Below are 20,319 nucleotides of genomic sequence, written 5' to 3' on the forward strand. Positions count from 1 at the left end.
AGCAACACACTTATACACCCTTTCTCACTTATAACCTGTCACCGTCCGCATGAAAGTCAACCTGATGTCTGCCGGAGTGGATCGTTCTTCACCTTGTCACATTCAGTTATTCTGTAGCCTATAGGACTCAGTATAATGTGGTGTGTTTAGATTAGCAAAACGGGTTAGAGGAGGTTTGCAAGTCCCCATAAGGAAGAGGTCTAAGAATATGTTTGTGTTAAATTACAACATATAATGAAGCAGTCTGATATTTCTGCTGCTTCAAACTTCAGGAAATCTAATGCCCTGATTTAACATGTCCTGCATGTTTATCGAGAACAATTTTATCAACAACTCCATGATGACATCACTGATGCAACCTGCTCTTGAAGCATTTGAGAAAAATAATTATTTCAGATTTTAAACGCTCTTAAACTGCAGAATTAATCACATCTGTATTTTGTATGCAAATAACTAGCCAAATGTAATTAGCATCAACCACCCAGAAATCCCAAACGGACATGAGACTACAGGGAGGTGCCTCACAGACACACACATCACACACAGCTTGGAAGAACTGAGTGAGGTCAGAAATGACAAAACAAAAAAGAAAGTAGAGCAGATTTCTGCATCACTAGCCAAAATCTCCAAAGACAATGTCTCATACACTTTGGAAAAAGAAGATGCCCAGTGATCACTGTTGGAGGGATTTCTAGTACTCATCCAATTATAAAACTATTCTTGTGATTAAAATCTTATTAAACTGCTGAAATGAAGAAAACGACCAGTTGTTGTACACAAATATGTCTGCTCTCAAATATACAAGAACCTGCATAGATTTTGCTCTTTACTGAGAATAATAATGAAGAATGCAAAAGCCTTAAAAGGAAGCTTAAAAGGAAATTTGCCCAAAACTGAAAAAAAAAAAAAAAAAAAACGCACTGAGTGCTTATTATAATTACTTAAAGATTTTTTAATACTTATAACACAAACATGGTCAACATTAACAGGTTACTATTTTTGACACTAGCTTTCAAAATGTTTCTCACCTGAGGGTCATGATGTGGCCATTAGCACAGAAACAGGCCACGCACACACCTTGGCTCATCTGCACCACATCTGCCCGTAAGATGAAGGAGGTCTCTGTGATACTGTGTTCATAGATGCAGGTCTGGGAGGGGAGGGAAATGACTTTGGCCTGTTTCTCTGAGCACACCACAGCGTATTGGCTCTCACTGAGGTCCTGGGAGGTTGAAGGGGACACAGAGACGGGCCGACGCTTGCGGACTTTTTCTCTTTCTTCACCATCAGCGGTAACGTTGGGTTCATACCAAGGGTCGTATGCAGGTGTCAGGAGGGAACCTGTAGAGTCCAGGAAAGCCATTCTCAGGATACTTCCCTTCAGCCGTACCAGCATACCTGGAGAATTAAAAATGGTATGTTGAAACACACAGTAGCTGTAACTATGCACATGGTAATTCACATCATTCAATACTCTGTTATTAACGCTAAATTTCCTAAAATTATTTTTACAGGTATAAAAGGAGTACAACACAAGGCAAACATCTTTGCTTGACCATTTTTTTGTGCAAACAGAAATGAATATTTAAAAAAACAATAATAAAAACTAATAAAAAGGTAAGAAAAAAAACCTAGCAATGTCATCTGGAATAACATTTGTAATAATAATAATAACCTGGCAAAACAATGAAATAAATAAGAAACTTGAAGAGTTCCAAATTTTTTCCAACTTGCCTCAAGCTGAACACACAGAGCACATAGGTTACTCAGAATAATCTATTTTCTTAAAAACTTGTGTACTTCTAATGTGCTCGCTTACCTGTTGGTGAAATGATCACTGGCTGCAGTTGCCGCTGCTCCCCAGCAGGTGGCAACGTAAGCGATAAAACCAGCACAGTTCCCAGGGAGGTGCCCACATACAGGCAGGGCGTCAAAGTGCAGTCACCCTTTCGGGCAAAGGTCTCACAGAAGTGGAAGGAGTTGATGCCCTCTCGTGCTTCCTTGTCGATGCTGGTGACACTGGAGGAGCGTGAGCGGCTGAACGAGTTGTCCCGGTGGTCTAACGGGTTGGCACCCCGTGGCGGGCATACGGACAGGAGGACAGTAAGCAGAAAACAGAGAGGTAAAGCACCTGCAAAGCACTAACATCAAAAGACACTGCCGCACATAAAAAAAATACAATGACAAACAGATAAAAATAAATTTAAAAAAAGGAAAAGAAAAAGCAGAAGGGTAACATTTGTATTTATTTGTAGTATCAGCCAACTTTAAGCAAGACAGCTTCATGATAATCCTACTAAGCCAACATTAAACCAGTGTTGTACAATGGAGATAAATCCCCTGCATTTTAGTATGCCAGTCACTTTAAATGTTCTATCCCAAATCAGAAGTTTGATTAATACAGTTAACCTTTGTCTGGCACTTAGGTGAAGTTAAAGAGACAAGAATATAGGTGAAAGTTTTGGCATTTGCACATTTTAAAATGAACATGTAAAAGTAATCAACATTCCAATTAACATTTCTGTAAAATCGTTTTAAGCCCTGAAGGAAAAAAGTCTTAGTAATTAAAGAACCAACCAGACAGAGAAAAGAAGACAATGAAGAACATAGAAGAAAAAAGAAAGCTGCAAAAAGTATAGAAAGCTTTAGAATGAAATAAGGCGTGTGAAGTTTAGCTTAGCATGACTGACCTTTTGTAAAACACCCACTATGGTAAAAAAATAAAATAAAAATAAAAAAAATAATAAATAAAAAAGGACAAGTTTACTTTAAATTATTTCATTTATCTCAATCACTTTACACTGAATAGATCAGTACTAATTTTGACTCATGCAAACTTAGATATGTGCAGCTTGCCAATTTTGAGACTAGTAACCAGATAAAACTGGACTAATGGAATGTGGTGGAGTCCAGTCACACCGAGAAAAGCAAACTGCATTTCATATGAATCGTTTGGAGACACAAAGTCAAGGCTTACCCAAGTCTGGCTTTAGCTCAGTAGGCAAGCTTAATTTCCGTGACATCTTTGCTGGAAAAAAGAGAACATCCCTCTTTACAAAACACACATCTAAGCTAACACACGATGCCATGCAAAGCCAGGTCGCTAGCACTGGACAAGGATTCTGCACAAAGCTAAAGAACAACGAAATAACAGAAGACTGTGAATCAAGTGCCAAGGGATTGTTTTATTGACCTTGTGTACCACAGAAGCATGCTGTGTCAGACAAAACAAAACAGGTGACCTCTGGTTGCACAATGCCCTGAAAAAGAGGACTAGGTAAGACACAAAAAAACTACAGAGACATTCATGCCAAAAGAGCATGCAGCAAGAAGGAAGTTATAATTAACACCAGAAATGGAAGAAAACAGTGAAAACGATGGTTAAAAGTGACCAAGGTACTCGATTACTTCTTGTTTATTTTTGGCAAATATTACTATTGCTTGCAAATGATGCCATCTTTTATCAATGTGAAAAAAAGCAATGAAAATTAAAAAAAAGGCTGGAGATATTTTCTCTGTCTGCAGGAAAAGGAAGTAGAAGACAGAGATGATAAGAGGAGTTATTCATCATGCACTCACTGGCATGTTGTATTGTCTTTTTATAATTAAGAAGTTGCCAGTACAGAAATCCAGAATAGCAGGAAAAGGAAACCATAACAAATTTATATCCAACAACAAAACGTAACGTTATGGAACATAAATGTAACAGCTCTTGTGCAAACTGCATAGCTGTTGTTCAGTTTTTGAAGCTCGGTGTTGTCCTGCCCCTGTCCTTGATTGAAGTTGACACATATTTAATAGCTTTTTTCCACGGTTTATTTCTTTTAAGGACATCTTCCATCAAAGAAAGAGGCAATTAGCCTAAATGTGTTTATTTGTTTGTCTCTGCAATATCATGACATAAAACACTGTGTCAAGTTTTATTAAACTTGATGGAAAGGTGGAGCAAAGGAAGAACCTAAATTATGTTATAAATCCATAACTTATTTTGAATAAAATCTGACAGTAAATTCACTAGAAATAAATTAACACTTAAAAATGTGTGTATGATATCTTTATTTCTGCATTTTAATTACCCAAAATATAATTAAGTTCTCACACAAGTCAAATAAGTATGTATGTGTATGAATATGAGGCTGTAGAATATATTCTTCTAATCTTTGATGGCAAGCTCTGCTCAGATAAAGCAAAACAGATCCGAACCATGACCTCTCCACTACCTTGTTTTATAGCCAGATATAGAAAGGTTTTATATCTTGCAATGAAGGATTTTTCTTCCCTCAAATAAAGTTTTTTTCATTTAATTCCTTGACTTGTGTATGTTCTGCTTTTTGGTTTTGCAAGCCCTTACTTTTGAAGAGATTATTCTATAAACTGGTTGAGCATTTAAAAAACAAACAAAAAACAAAAAAAACAGCAACAACAACAAAAAAACTCAATTTTAGTTTTAGTAGAAAATGTCCTTTAGGGGATTTAGAAAGAGAGATTTTCACTAATTAGCCAGGTATTTATAGAAGCCACAAAACCTTCAGAAACTGCTGCCACTTTCTTGTTGTTTATATTCCATTTTGTTTGCATTTATTATCAATGTAAGAGGAGACAAATACAACTGAATCATATCAAATGCTGACTGCAGATGAGCAAAGAGCAGGGCAACAGTGCTCACACAACAACAAACAGTTGTTTCACCAGCATGGAGATGAAATGATGTATCTGTAATATTCTGGCTAATATTGTGCACATAGATCATAAAGAATATTGGTCCTAAAACTGAACCCTGGGGCACACCTTTGATGGTGCTCTGATAACTGCACAGAAGCACTGATTGCACATGTTGCTTATGGACAAAAAGATTGAATTTGAAAACCAGCACATGGCTTGCCTGTATGCCTTGACCCATGGTGATAAATTTGAAGGTTTCACATACTTTTCTTAATGCATTGTTAGATCATTTTCTCATGAAGATTTTTTTTATCTTATTTTCTTAATTGGGTTCACTTTCTTCTACTTTTAAGATTGGAATAAAAGTCTGATGTTTTTGTCCAGAGTTAGACAAAAATGTGAAGATACTTTTGAACACCAATGCGTACTGGTGCCAGGACACCAAACTTTCATGTATCTAAATAGTCAAAGTCAAACTTATATTTGCAAAAAAGCTAAAATGAAAGATGTGGACAAGCAAACTATGAGTTTGGAAGTGTTTTAACCCTCTAAGCGCCAAAGTCGCAAAATTACGAGCATTAGGTCATATCTCCAGAAAGACGACTTAAACCTTTTAGCACTTTCCACGGCTAGATGGAGGACCTTTGAATCTTTAGTCTAACATAATTGGTGGGCGAGGGCAGGGGAGGGTGGGGAGTCTATTCAGAGTTTATGAGGAAATCCAAGTTTGAAAGACACCATATGGAGCAGATGAGGAAAAGCTCATAGTCGGTGATGCAGAATGGATGACAGAGAAAACATGCAACACATCACAACAATTTTTTACTGTTGAAGTACTTTCTCAGCTGTTAGCCATTTCTGATTCTGGAGGGAAAAATTTGGGTTTGAGGTTGACAAATGGTCATCCAGCAACAGCGAAAGTGATGCTTCTGTTGGAAATCACGGTGTGTCCATAATAATAAGATATCTCAAGTAATTTATGGGAGATGACCACTCTGAGGCTTTACCTAACCGAGGTCTGAGAGGCAGAATTCCAGTATTTCAGAGAATGTCTGGATATGGTAGAAGCAGCAAGGGTGGAAATTGTAGCACTGAAAAATCTGTGGGAGCAGTATAGGTCCAAATAGTGCTAAAAATATTGATGATCATGGCTGGGTGATGCACTTGCTATTTGAAATATGAGGAAAAGCATTACAGGCACACTTCCATACCCAGTTTGATGCAACAACTGGGTTCAGAAACTAATCCATGGCCGCTAACCTGTGATGCCACAATACAAAGTTAGATGAGTAATTTTACTGCCATCACAAACTCATATTCAACATTTTTCTTATTGACAGTATGCCTAAAAAAACTTTTAAATCTCAGGCGCCTAAAGGGTTAATGTAGTTGGGTGTGTCTGGGTATTGTTAGTTTAGGATTTAGTTTCTAAAATGAAGAGCTTTTAACAGGATTCATTATTTAAATTAATGCTAATGCAATCTACCACTTTGTTTTAGGCACGAAAGTTAAAAATGGCAAAATACAAAATGTAGCTGAACTTTTAGATTCAGGATACTGGAGGATTTAACCTTTGCTCTTGACTTGTCTATTTAAAACTTGCATGTGACTATGTGCTTTATCAGCACACACTGGATGTGTACAAAGACAAAGTTGGACAGATGAGTTGCTCCTTCTGTTCGTGGTGTCATTCCATACTGAGGACAATCATATCAGGACAGATATCAAACGCAAACACATTTACAACCTGACACTCGTGCTACATACAAGTAGCATGCAACTTGACAACTAAGGTGTCTACAGACATGAAATCCCATCTTCCTTCCAGGTCATCCTCTCGTCCAAGAACTTTTAGTTCAAAAGTTTTCTATTCATATTTAAGTAAGGTGCTAACATCAAATTATGAGAACTTTGTTGTTTTTAAACAAACAACTCTGAAGATATTTCAGATTGAAAAATACATTCAGAACTAACAGTTGATGGACCAGATACTAACCATGAGGTAGAGTAGTTCAGGGTTACTCACTTTGGTCCTACGAGGATCAAAGTCCTGCAGGTTTTCAATGTTTCCCTGCTCCAACACACCTGACTCAAATTAAATGGATCCAACAGCCTATGAAGTTCTGCACAATTTATTTGAGTCAGGTGTGTTGGAGCCGGGGAACATTGAAAACCTGAGGGATTGCGACCCTTGTGGGACTGAATTGAGCAGCCTTGGTCTAGTTTATTTCCTTTCATTGTGGTGAAAACAGGCATGAAGACAGACTGTTTTTTTCACAAAAAAATAAACACAGGAATAAAAGAAAAAAAAACAGGGAGTGGGGACCAAATCTGGACCATGTTTGTCCTGCCTATACAGCCTTTAATCAGTCTTACCTCCTCTACCACCTCCATTGTAGAATTGCTGTAGATTGCTGTGTGACATCAACACTTTTGGGGGAGGGGGGGGAGGGGGAGTAAAGTACAGTAAATGTGCAGTTAGAAACACCTTTTTCTTTTTATGACAATCTGTAGAAAATTTAAATTGTTTTTTTTTTTCTGAGCAGAAAAATTACCTTTTATGTTAATAGAGATTGTCAAGGACACTGATTTTCTGATGTAAATATCGACTCATGCCTGAGAGATTATGTCTTAATAGGCTAAATGCTAAAATGCTTTCCTCTAAAATAAATAAAAAAGCTAAATGTTTGCTTGATTTTGATACCATAATCAACACAGATCACAATCATTTAAAGTATGCTCTTTCAAAAACACAAGATTTAATATGCAAATCAATAAAAAAATAATCTGTTACAGCGTGTGTACCAGTTTGTAAATGTTTTTATTTCTTCACATTATCATGTAATGTCATCTTTACTCCTTTCACTGCAAACTTTTTCAAGAATCTTTGCAAATGAAGAGACATTATTCTTCAACTTGTCAGGAATTAATTTATCACTGTGCACCTCTTTCACAGCAAAAAGGGTTGAAATGCAGATGTTATTAAAGTCTTGACTAAATGACTGGTTAAAGGCAGATGGTTTTTTTCTGGGCAGCACCTTTTGCCTCTCTTTCCTATAAATTATGCAAAGCAGACAGATGTACCAGACTGCAGTCTGGTGGAAGTAGACATGGGGGTTGGGACTGCAGTCACACCTGGAAACAGCAGGAAGCAGACTTTGAAATGTGATTTTTGTGTGACCTTTTTAAAAGGCTCCTTATTTTCATCAATCTAATGCCATATTACCCATTATGAGATGAATCTGGGTCTTCACCTCTTGAAGCAATTTTTAGTTAGATGTAAGGGACTTAAATTTTTAAGTAAACAGAACAGCATCTTCCTGCTGCAAAACACAATGCAATGTCCTTGTACACAATATTTGTTTGCTTTCAGGATTTACATATGAAACCTGCTTCATATAATGGTGTATTTGGAATAATACGCTTTAAAGTAGTGCACACAGACGGGTAAATGCTGAAATGAAAGAAGATCCCTGCACAAGTCTAGAGGTAATTCACATGTTGTTGACGGGAAAACGAATATGTAAGACTGTTTAATATTCTTCTAAATTATGCAATTTTGCTACTTTCTGAATATATAGAAACTATCCAATAACTTATGTAAATAATGCAAATTAAGTTTTCTTGTAGCTTTGTTTTACAGCTGCCTTTAATTTGTTTTGCACCGAATTAACATCGGAGTTACAGATTTTTAACAGCCTATTAGCTAATAGCCTATAACCCAGTTTTTAGTGGTAATGAGATTAAGATAAGTTTATTCTTGTCTATTGCCAAGTTTTCTGCAACATTTGTGCAAATGCAAAAAATAAAAAAAAAATAGATACTCTCAAAAACACATGACTGTATATATTATACTTGAAAGGTGCAATTCTAAAGACTCAGGAAGAACGTAATAGACTACCAGATAAACTGATGCTTTCAGACAGTTCTGCTTGGATGAGCAGTGATTTTAAAAAAAAACATAGTCCAGAGGCTCTTTTAAAACAGTTATCTTCTTCCCTAACCACCGCTCATCTAGGATACAAGGCTTTTCAGGTGCATTTCTGCTGTTTGGACTTCTGTTTGGATAGCACAAAGCTCTTGTTATATTTTGTTTGAATTTTTTTTTTTTTTTTTTTTTTTTTTGAGATGTTGAAGGACATGTTACCTGAAGTGGGGGACTTGCAGCGGTCCTCTGATGTGGCTGAGCCCTCATTGATATCACACAGACCTGCAGCAGATATCACATAAATGATTGTTAAAAATGAAATTTAAGTTTCCCCACAATGGACTGGGCCACGTGGAATTTATTTCTTTTGTTTCAAAAGGCTGATTGTTTGGCTTTATCCTGTTTGAACCTTTTACTACTTGCATGTTTTGTGTGAATGTGTGGGTGACATTGTCCTGTGAGGCAGAAAGCCAAGCAGACAGCAGTCCCTGCTGGCGCATAAACACAGCTGGACGCCTGATTACAGCTCAGACTCGCCAAGCTCTGACAGGTGCCAGCCCACTGCTCACCAGTCAGTGACACCAGATGCTCTGTGTGTTTTTACATGTGCATCTTCTTGTGTATATGTGAGCATATAGATCATTGTCTGTGTGCAATATTTAGTCTGTGACACAGTTGCTTGGCATAATTGCATATAAGCCATCATCATATTAAAAAGTAATTTCTCAGCATCAACACACACATCTTACTAATTCATTAATCAAGCTTATGGGTATTGCATCGTCATGACTGCAGCATCTTCATTGCAGCTGCACTGATGTTGTCTAACACATGGTGGCAGTGTGTCCATGCTGAATTAGTCAGTGATGACTGAGCTGTAAGAAAGTATATGTGATTGAAAGCAAAAACAAACAAAAAATAGAAGCAGAAAGAGGAGGATAACCAGAGAAAGTCAAGGTCCATGAAGAGAGGAAGTACTGGTGTTAAAGGGCTCTGTCATGTGCAAGCCTTTTGAACTACAAGCTTTATCAACCATTTTGAATGCAATGTGAGTAATTGCATTTATTCTCATTTTTTGATTCAGTTGCAGATTAGATCAGGGACTTTGCATCTTTGGCTGTAAACTTCAGATGCAATAACAAGACCTCATGACTAATAAAAACTTAACCTGCTTAGTGAAAGAACAACAGGGAGACTAAACAAATATGGTAGAAATTACTTTGAGATTCAAGTGGCATCTTTTGAGCTGTGCAATTCCCAATAAAATCAATTTGGTATATAATCACTTTTGAAAATACATTTATGATTATTTGTGAATCATTAACATGATTGGAGATTTTATTTTTATTACTGGGGCTATCAGTACTGATGTATAGCGGTCCCTTATTTTGACAAGTTTGTTGCACAGTAAGTCGGATTTCCAGTTTAGATAAAAAAAAATAAGAAGAAAAAAAATAAGAAAAAACAACTTGTATTTGTGACTAGTCACAAGAAATATGACATGGACATGAAACAGCAACCATTTATGGTTTTATATATATCACTCATACTCTGTGTCGTTTATGGTCAGAAGAATTTATAAGTTGTTTTTCTTTCTGGTCTTTTACCTCCTGATGGCTGCCGTGTCTTTCTTGGCGATCGAGGCTGTCGCTGGTAGGGGTCATTGGAGCCATAAAGCTCGACCGTCCCCAAGTTGAGTACCACCGTTTTCTGGATGTAGTCCACCACCGCCAGACCATTGCTGTTGCCAAAGGCCATTCTGACAGACCAAGGAGAGTTAGAGAGATTTATGAGACAAGGATGAAGAGGCAGAGATATGGATGTGATATTTGTTTAAGAATTTAAAGAAACAAAACCATGAGGTGTGTGTACTTACAGCCCATAGGTGGAATTTAGTGCCAGACTTGTGATCTGTTGAGGAGGCTCTCCGCTTACCCACACCAACTGGACTACCAAATCTACCTGGTAACCTGGAGACTGCTTCAAAGGAGCACTCCGCACCCTGTGGAGAAAGCCACGTAGTGGAATGAGGGCCAAAAGACATGTCAAGAGAAAGAAAATCAAACAAACATAAAAATGAAAGCCACAAAAAAAAAAAAAAATAAATGAAAAAATAAAAAAATTAAGTGTTGCAGCTGCAGCTGGGAAGCAATCGTGTGTCAAGAGTCTGACATGAGTGGTTGCAAGGGCTTGATGGCTGAGAATGTTTCAGGCACTGACTGAGTCTGTGCAAGTGCGCTTGAGGCAAAAGAAAGACTCTTGTGTGAGTGTGTGTGGCAGTGCTCCTGCTGCTTCTGGGTGTTCATGTAAGTGCCTCTGCGTGTGTGTGTGTACGCGTGTGTCATACTTGAGGCAGGGCATGTTGCCTCCATCAGAGTTGTTGCTGCTGGTGGAAGGGTGTGAAGGTGGGCCACTTGTCTGAGGGGAGGCACCGGGGGTGGGATGTGCCGATATCTGCTCACCCCCATCTGGAGACTCTGTTTCATTCAGTTCATACTGCATTCGCACCTCTAGTAACTGTAAATACAAACAAAAGTGTACAGAATAGAAGTCACAGAAGAGGGGCCATGAACAAGTCAATAAACAAGAACTATAAATGAAAGCTGAAACAATTCCTCTATGGATGGGAAAGGAAAAGAAATAATATTGTGATTTGCATCTGCATACATTTATAGCGTCACTTTAATGATATGGATTTGTTTGACGTGTGCGCATGTGTGGGCAGATTGAGAGTCAAAGAGTTCCTCCACTACCAAAATATTCCTTTCCTTCTAAATCCTCCTTCAGGCTATCTGTTTGCAACCTCCGCCTTCGCACACACACACACGCATAACTCCTAAACTCTCACACAATGCTCGTAAGTGCCTCGGTCTTGCACTCTCTCTCTTCTCATTAGCCCCACTGACATGTAGGAGTGAAGAGTGGTCTCTCCTTCAGATTTCTCTCCTCTACCTTCACACCTGCACGGATACAGAGGTGTTTGGCCTTATGCAAAGTGGGGCCGTTTTCCTAATGACAGCTTTCTACCTCTGCACATCTACTCCTGATCCACAGTGCAGCACTTGGAGTGTGGGGGGAAAAAGGACCTGGAATTTCCTTGACATTGGCATCAATATGACAACCACCCAAAAAGAGGCAAACTGAGCTGCAGTTTGAGGTCATGAAGACAGCGTTTAAATCTCTATAAATTCATGTAATCATTTTAGGGTTTAGATATTTAGGACAAACAGTGCTCAAAAAAATAAAATAAAATAAAAAAAACATGCATAAGCTTAACACATCAGAGTACTACCCACACACTGTGATTGACAAGTGATCTCTGTGCAGTCAGGTCCAGCAACACCACAGATGTTCAGTAAGAAAATGGTTGCCAGACTTTAAAAAAAAAAAAAAAAAAAAAAAACAGCATATACTGCTAAATGCCAATAAACACTCATCAGCTTAAGCCAAGCACACAAGGAAAATGGGCATTACAGCATTTCATTCAGGTTAAGGTCTAGACTTTGACTCAGCCACTGCAACACCTTGATTCTTTTATTTTTCAGGCATTCTATTGTACATTTGCTGCTGTGTGTGGGATCATTATTCTATCAAATAACCTACCTTCAGCTAAACTGTAGCATCCTCTCTTTTAACATAGGAACTGTAATCAAACTCACAGAGATTAACCTGAATTTCTCTTTATTTCATTAAAATAGCATCACACTGCTGTTAGCACTTAGGTTGCAATCAAATGAAATTATAATGTTGGTCTAACTTTGCTTGTTCGCTGTGCTGTCTGTTGGCATGGCCACCATAGTTCCTTTGACTAGGCAGATCTTTGAGTGTGCGTATTTGGCTGTGCATATGTCTCAGCATCTTAAAGTAAGAGAGGACGTCAAGATGAAGCAATTTATTACAAACACGGGGAAAAAGTTTGGTGATGAAGTCTGTCTAGACTTGTTCTGCTGCAAGATACTTAGACTGGGAAAAAAAAGAGGATGCGAGAGAATGGATGTGTTGTGTCAAATTTGAAAAAATATATTGAACATAAAGGTAATAAAGAAAACCCACCTGCACTACTTCAGTAGTTACTTCCAGCTTGCTGAAGCGGTAGATGATAATATTGGCTGACACCCCAGCCACACACAGCATCCGGCTCTCGGGGCACCAGGCCATAATCTGAATGGCAAAGGGATCTTCGTCTGACACATCAGTGCTGCCCTTGTCTTCCTTAGACCGGTTCCTGTCAAATACCTTGGCTGTTTTTAGTTTATAGAGCACCTGGAGCATTACTAAAAGAAATGAGAGAGAAAAAAAAATTAGTTGTAGTAAAATGATATCAGACAGAGAACCCAAAGTAAAAAAAAGCAATGCAAAACAGAAAATATTAAATAGTTTTACTTAGTGATTGCTCCCATTAAGGAAATCTGAATGAAAATAAAAAGGGTGTATTTTTTTCCTAAATAGCTCTGTGGGATTCTCTTTCATGATTTCCCCCTTTCTGTTTAAGTGAAACCCAATATGTCCTTTGTCACATATAGTGAGCAGAACTTACTTGCAGAGGCATCCCAGAACTTCACAGTTCCATCAGCATGCCTGGGAATGCAAGGAAATAAGAAAAAAAATCATATGGTAATGAAGAGATGGCTTGGTTTCATGTGATGAAAGCATTTAGACACATACATACAGCCATGCACCGTTATGTTTGATATACATTAACTCTTTACAGTTTCCTTATTTGACATTCTAATAAATGTCACGTATTTAGTCATTTCCTCCCCTCTTTTCCCCATTTCCTATATTTTTGTGGCCATTTCAGCTGAGTGTGGTAAACTATTTTGCAGGCTGTGGCAGTCAGAGAGAGAAAGAAACCTGAACAGAATAGTAATACAGAATGTAGGGATGAACAGGGGAAGAAACAGAGAAGCAAGAGCTTCATAGCGCCATACACATAACTCAATGTCACCTCTTTACTCTGTGTTCTGTTAAAAATGCCTCTTCTCCCCTTGTTGACAGCTTAGGGTGAAATAATAAATATAAAAAACGAGCAAAGTGCACATGACTGGAGAGTATAAAGACCTACAGTGCAAAATCTAAGACGACTTATCTTGCTGTGATGACCTAACGGGTTAAAGTAATTGCAGCTTGTGTGTTTTTAATGACACTAATGAAATTCAGTATCGTATTTTACCCAGTGATGATGATCTCCGAGTAGCTTTGTGTGCCTTGACCCCAGTTTCCACCACTAACAGGCCATTCCTGTGTGAGGGAGACACATACACATTAGTGAGTGAGATAGCAGGCTTATAGCAACAACTAAGTCAATAAACAGGGTGTCATTAAACACACTGATTATAAAAGCAGGTAACGTGATAAAACCATGTGGTTAGAGTGCACATAGGAAACCATGTGTATCTCAGTGCGTGTCTTTGTATGTGACCGTGTATGTGCTATTGGGGGTTAGGCTGTGAACACGTTGACACATGCAAAGGTCACCATGATGACTCATTGTGATCTTTATATGAGACTGGCCCCCTGCAGCTCAGACAGCCTTTTGCTTAACAAAAAAAAAAAAAAAGAAAGAAAGAATAGGCTCGGCTGCCAGTTTAGGTCAGTGCATGTTGACATTTCCAACAGAAAGCCAGAACAAGGCGACAAGGAAAAGAACATAAGCATACATAATGGCTGAAAGAGCAGAGGTTCTGTCTGGGATGATACGGGGAAAACAGATGAGAATGAGGAGAGAGGAGGGGTACTGAGAAAAAAGAAGATTGTGCAACAAGGAGGTTGGATAACATTGTCATACACAGTCAATTTAGCTTCTTGAAAACACAGGAAAGTATATTTTCATACCAATGAGACAAGTTTACCTATAATGAATGCTTCTCAGCAGTAGAGGATGAAGTTACATAATGTACACTTTATCATATACCTTCTTTCTTTTGGTGTACCGAGTAGATTAGAGGGTTAGAGGGTATTTAATAGATTTACATTTCTAATTTAAGCATTTAGTTCTTTTAAAACACCACTATCCATAGTGACAAGCAGAAAAATGCCCCTTCAATTCATTATCACACTGTATTATTATACATGTATTCCACTGTATTATGTATTACACATAATAACAAAGTTAGGTCTAGTGGCTCTTAACTTGTACAAAATAAAGTTAAAACCTGCATCGGATGCATTTTGTATCTGTTGGTTTTCTTAAAATTCATGCTAATTCAGTTTTCTGGGTCACTTCTAAGTGTATTCATATGAAACTCTACCTTGGACGCTCAGTGAGGCACAATAATTTGTTCAAGGATTTTTGGGCACTATTGGCTTTATTGGAAGACAAAGGATTCAGAAAGAGAGGAGGCTGACATGCAGGAGGCCCCCAGGGCAGGATTCAATCCTGGGCCAGCTGCATCTAAGAGACATAGTCTCTGTATATAGGGCCCTTGCTCGACCATTTGAGACATCCAAGTCTTAAGATATAAATTCTTGCTAGCTACCTCTAATCATGAAACTGAACCTGGTGTCTTTTGCTGAAACTAACATTTTAATGTAGGATTTCTGGTCAAAAAAGGACAAAAAGATTACTTTAATGCAACTTATTTGCTTATTAATACCAGTTTTTGTCACGAGTGCTTTCAGACAGAATATATTTTCCCCGTTTAAACCAAACAGTTAAAACAAAAAGCAGTCTTTATCAACCATGCATAGTAGTACAACATGAAACCTTCCCGTGCAGTACCTTTTTGCTGTAGCCTTGTCGTTTCTGTCGTGAGCCAACAGAGTAAAGTGCAGGTATGAGGTCCACAGGGCAGTCGGCAAAATACTCACAGCAGGTCACAGGAGACTCATGGATAGTCAAAGGATATGGGTTTTCAAATATGGGGTAACTGTTAAAAGAAAAAGGGGTCAAAGGCACAACAATTGAACTCATGTGTCTGCCAGTATTAGTTAATTAATCTCATTCAGTGCAAGAAATGCTTGCTTGGTATTTGACAAATTTTGGACATTTACCGTACAGTAATAAGAATTTATGAAAATAATCTGTCATAATTAACAGAGAAAACAAGAACTGGTAGGGCTATGGCATGGAAACCCATATTAAAAGGAATTAAAGGTGTAAAAGTGATGAGTTATTTGGGAGTGAAACTCACCCATTTTGTGCAAGGTCGATTACCACTAAATCTTTTTCTAGAAGAACCACCACAGCGTAAGGCTCTTGAAAATCTGAAAAATGAGGCACAATATAAGTCGATCATCATTTCACACCTCTGTGAATCTATGTGAGACAAACTCCCTCAGATCTGCAAACCACAGGAGAGGAATTCCCCACTATCTATACCTTGAAGTTGTGACAGCAGAAAAACATGATGCTTATTGATCTGTATGACTTACACAAAAGTTTATAAAAAAAATAGATTTTCTTTTATGTAATTGAGAAATATAATCATGTTTGAATGATTTATGTATACAATGTGTATTTGCATGTGCTCATAGTGTATTCAGAATAATAAAATTTGGGCATTATCGGTATATTTTTAAAGAAAATAGTTTAGTTTGCATGAAGGGACAACATATGAAGATAAATAATTCACACTGCACTTTTTATTGTCTTTTATAGAACACACTGACACTGAGGAAACTCCATCTGTTAAGGTGATGTCACAATTCTATTTCCAAAGTGATTTACATTGCGTGTGTTTTCATTACCTGCATTTTTATTAATAATATTTATGTCAGTAAACAGTGCCGGACTGCAAGATGTTGTGCCTGAGCTAAAATAATAATTATTTTACCACTCAAATATACTGGGGTATTACATTTAGGAATACTGCATGTTCTGCAGCCATTTCACTGTGGGCTGATGATTACAATTTATGGATGCGTGAGCACAAACCATGAGCCAGGCATGCACTGTGCAATAATCCAAACCCAGTTATGTCCATTACCAGATGAAAGTGGTGAATGGAAGCATCAGGTTGCCAGTGACTTAATGAAGTCATCACTGTTACATAACTCACTAATCCTTTCTCAAACTGTATATGTGACACATTACAGTGCAGCAGCGATTACATACAGGATTACATGCATTTAGGAGCCCATGCCATTCAGCTCCAGTAGGACTTGTTTTAGCTATAGACTCACTCATAAACGCAATAAGAAAATAAATGTATTCCGAAAGAAGCCTATTATGTGTGAACGAATTAAATGAAAATGCAATATGATATTCTGTGCGTCCAATAATGAAATTGAAAGGTAGGCTACTTTCTCTTGGGAAATTCATTACCGAAAGGCACGATGCAAGCAATTCAACATAATTAATAAAATAAGTAAATGAATAAAAAAGCTAGATGTGTCTACTTGTGTTTGAGTCCAAAAGGAGGATAAGATTACACTTTGCATTCAAACATACACTATAGCGGTATGCAAAATGTCATGCACACACCAACCAGAAAACATGTAAGTGCAAGCTTTGACCAAAACAAACATACGCTTACCGTTAGGATATGGTGTCTCACATAGTGTGAGGAAGTCTACTATAGGATAGTCCATCTCTAGCACAGCAGTACTCTTCCCATGCATTACTGTTAGACAAGGTCGCCGGCCCACCGTGTCATAAGACAAACCACCGGAGAAGATTATGAAGGGGTCCCTGGAACAAGCATACACACAAGCATGGGCAGAAAAGTTGATTGACTTTTTATATTGATTTGAGCATGACAAACACAGAATTTTTTAAGCTAATACCAATAAGAATGTGTACTGTACAATTATTAAAGTGGAATCTGCTACTCAACTGAAAAAACTACGGTGTGATCCAAAGCTGCTGTTTTCTGTTTTCATGTTTCTTGAAACAAAAGCTTTTCTTATAGTAGCATTGTGGTTCTGAAGAAAATTCTGATACATCTCATGTGAGCTTTTCTTTTTGTCTTCCTTTAATCAAATACATATCAAATAATATCTGACTAGGTGACTACAAAGTGAAGCTACTAATAAATTGCGGACTTTCACTGCTAACAAAAGCACAATTAATAATGTAGTTGCACACATTACTCAAGATGTTTTAACTCTATATGAAACCTTGTACTCTCTTACATCACATCTGTACTTTAACACTGTATGATGTGTGTGTCTATGAGAGAAAGAGGGACCCTACCCACTTCTGGTTGTTTTATACTCCACTTTAAGAATGGGTTTACAGGGCTCTGGTTTCTTCCCATCCTTGGGCTGTTTTCCTAAAATAGAGCAAACAGACGTTGCTTTACTTTGCCAGTTCACTCCTTCTCCTCTTCTCTTCTTGTTTCTCCTGTCATCTAATTTTTTCCCCTAGAAGCGGCACTTAAAACGCTGGCCTGAACAGCAGCCAAACAACAACCAAGACATATTCATCAGATAAGAGAAAGACAAATGAAAGGGGCAGGGATGTGCAAAGTAGGTGTGAGGATTGTAGACGATTAGAAGAATCCACCTATACAAATCTCATAAGATGTCAGTGTAGAAAATTTGAACATTTGTATAGTTCTGGATGACAGTAAGAGGTTTATTACTGTATATCTGCTACCGAGGTGCCAAAGTGAGCACAGCTTCAAACCAATGTAATAAAGAAGACTTTTTAATAACTATGTCATAATAACGGATATCAAGAAACACAATTAAAGGAGGACTTAAAAGCCTTACTGAAATCTGTCAAAGGAATTTGCATAATTGGCCATTAAATACCAAAGTAATTATGTATGCAGCTATGGGGGAAACAACTAATTAAAAAGCTTGTGTGGCAAAATCCTTCCTGCAATCCCCTACACACAAAAACAGCTTGAGAAACTAGTTAGAAGTTTGTTTGTTTTTCCCCCTTTAATTCCTTTCCTTGCTCCTCTTCTGCTTTTCTTGTTCTCTCTGTCCTGTTGCAGCACTCACACAACCTGTCTTTTTCTCCAGGTCCTTCATCTGTGAACTGTCAAAGTACTCTATGAGGTGAGTAGGTGTGTGTGTGAGTTGGAGGGGTGCAGGAGTAGAGGAGTATGGATTAAAATACATCTTCAAAAGAGCAGACTTGCTTTCAGAGGGAAATAAACAGAATGTCAGCACTAAAGTACACCCATTCAAACAGAAGGTAAATAATTGAACTGACAATAATCCTTGTAATTGAAATGAGGAAATAACAGAAAAATGTGCAGGGAATTTCTTGACGGGTAGCTGCAATGAAAGTGGGAGAAGGCATGTAGACTCCAAATCTGACCATGCATATCTGGTAGCTTTTCTACTCTTTAACAAACCAAGAAAAAAAAATAATGTACTTATCTTCATTTAGTACTGCACATATAAAACTTGCGGTCAACACAGTTATTTGAGATACAGTATAAAGCATTTTTAGAACAATGGTTCAAAAATATTTTGGTTGAAATTATTAATAAAATGTGCATTTTTAGCTGACTCTGTTGTCTAATTATATGTGTTCCTGTGCAAAAGTTTTGAACCACTCCTCATTTTATAGTTTAAGAAAAAAAGGAAATAGGTGTTGATTTAGTGTATGTGAGGCAAAAAAGACTTTGTACAGTTCTAATGAACTTGAAAGTTAATATTAGATGTGATCACCTTTACTTTTCAATGTAGCATGAATTCTCTCAGACGAGCTTTCATGTAATTGTCTACAGGAAAAGTCCTCCAGGCTTCTTGAAGGACGTTCCAAAGCTCTTCTTTGGATATTAGCTGCCTTTTTTTTTCCATTCTCTGTCAAGATGATCCCACACTGCTTCAACAATATGAGCTCCAGACTCTGTTGCCAATGAATTTTAGTCCAGTGCTTGTGTAATTTGACAAAAGGCAGCCTTTTCTTCTTTAAGAATGAATTTAAAAGCTTCTTGTGCCAGATCTTTGCTGGATTTCTTTTTTCTTCCCATCACTTTCAGAAACTGTTCATCTGCTGCTTTCAGAGCTGCCATTTCTCCTGTCGTCCATTTTTATTTCAAGGACAAACTGCATAATATTTTGAGATACGCCACATTTTCAGCTAATTTTTGTCGGTGCGAAAATAAAAAGTTATACTTATCAAACTGTTATCTTTGGCATTTTTCAAAGACCCCTCCAAATAAATTGGAGCAAATGATGTGAATTGCAACAAGCTGCTAATACAGTGCCAAAAGATACAGTTTTAAACTTGTTTTCCTTTGTCTGTTATATTTAAACACAAAGCAGGTTTAAATATTGACTCACAAAATTGAAGTGGGGTAGGACAAATCACCTTACCAATAATATATTGAATTAGGTTTTGTACATTATACCAATTGATAATAAAAGTTAATACAAATATCTTCAAGAATAATATTATAGTTTCTACATAATAATTACTGCTCTAACACTCAGAAGTCTGCAATCACTATCCCATTGGATTTATTAGGGAAAGTGATTCTAATGCACAATATTTATCATTAAGTTTCTGGTCCCCTCAAATACTTCTTGAACAACAAGTAATTAGCATCAAAGAAATTGTATTATATTATAAGCAAAGACTACTGAGTGATGATATCAAGACGCAGACTGTCTATATTCTGCATGTATATTTGTATGTGTGTGTGTGTCTTCACCTCCTTACCGTGTGGTGTGATTGTCTGTATGGGCTTGCCCGAGCCTCTGATGTTCCATATGGTCAGAGTTCCATCTGAGTGACTGCAAATGAACTGCTTGCCCTCATGATGCCAAGCAACTGAGTGGATAGCCTAAAAAAATGACAGACAGGAAGGCAGAAGGGCAGC

General features: G+C 37.6%; 1 protein-coding gene across 4 annotated transcripts in view; it reads right to left on the reverse strand.

Annotated features, from left to right (window-relative positions):
* Positions 1-20,319, reverse strand: part of stxbp5a (syntaxin binding protein 5a (tomosyn)) — a 98,456-nt gene that overhangs the window by 4,332 nt on the left and 73,805 nt on the right. The window contains exons 8-23 of one of the 4 annotated variants that reach the window (XM_041976036.1): positions 20,160-20,283; positions 17,727-17,805; positions 17,068-17,222; positions 15,724-15,796; positions 15,312-15,459; positions 13,764-13,831; positions 13,128-13,168; positions 12,644-12,864; positions 10,938-11,107; positions 10,467-10,592; positions 10,198-10,349; positions 8,810-8,872; positions 7,039-7,092; positions 2,978-3,028; positions 1,820-2,101; positions 1,029-1,398 (exon numbers count right to left, since the gene is read on the reverse strand). In XM_041976036.1, the coding sequence (XP_041831970.1) occupies positions 1,029-1,398; positions 1,820-2,101; positions 2,978-3,028; positions 7,039-7,092; positions 8,810-8,872; positions 10,198-10,349; positions 10,467-10,592; positions 10,938-11,107; positions 12,644-12,864; positions 13,128-13,168; positions 13,764-13,831; positions 15,312-15,459; positions 15,724-15,796; positions 17,068-17,222; positions 17,727-17,805; positions 20,160-20,283 (2,177 nt within the window). The remainder of the gene's footprint in view (positions 1-1,028; positions 1,399-1,819; positions 2,102-2,977; positions 3,029-7,038; positions 7,093-8,809; positions 8,873-10,197; positions 10,350-10,466; positions 10,593-10,937; positions 11,108-12,643; positions 12,865-13,127; positions 13,169-13,763; positions 13,832-15,311; positions 15,460-15,723; positions 15,797-17,067; positions 17,223-17,726; positions 17,806-20,159; positions 20,284-20,319) is intronic. The other 3 variants (XM_041976037.1, XM_041976039.1, XM_041976038.1) reach the window with 3 other exon arrangements.

Source organism: Melanotaenia boesemani, chromosome 22, assembly GCF_017639745.1.
Source record: "Melanotaenia boesemani isolate fMelBoe1 chromosome 22, fMelBoe1.pri, whole genome shotgun sequence".
NCBI classification, from domain to species: Eukaryota; Metazoa; Chordata; class Actinopteri; order Atheriniformes; family Melanotaeniidae; genus Melanotaenia; species Melanotaenia boesemani.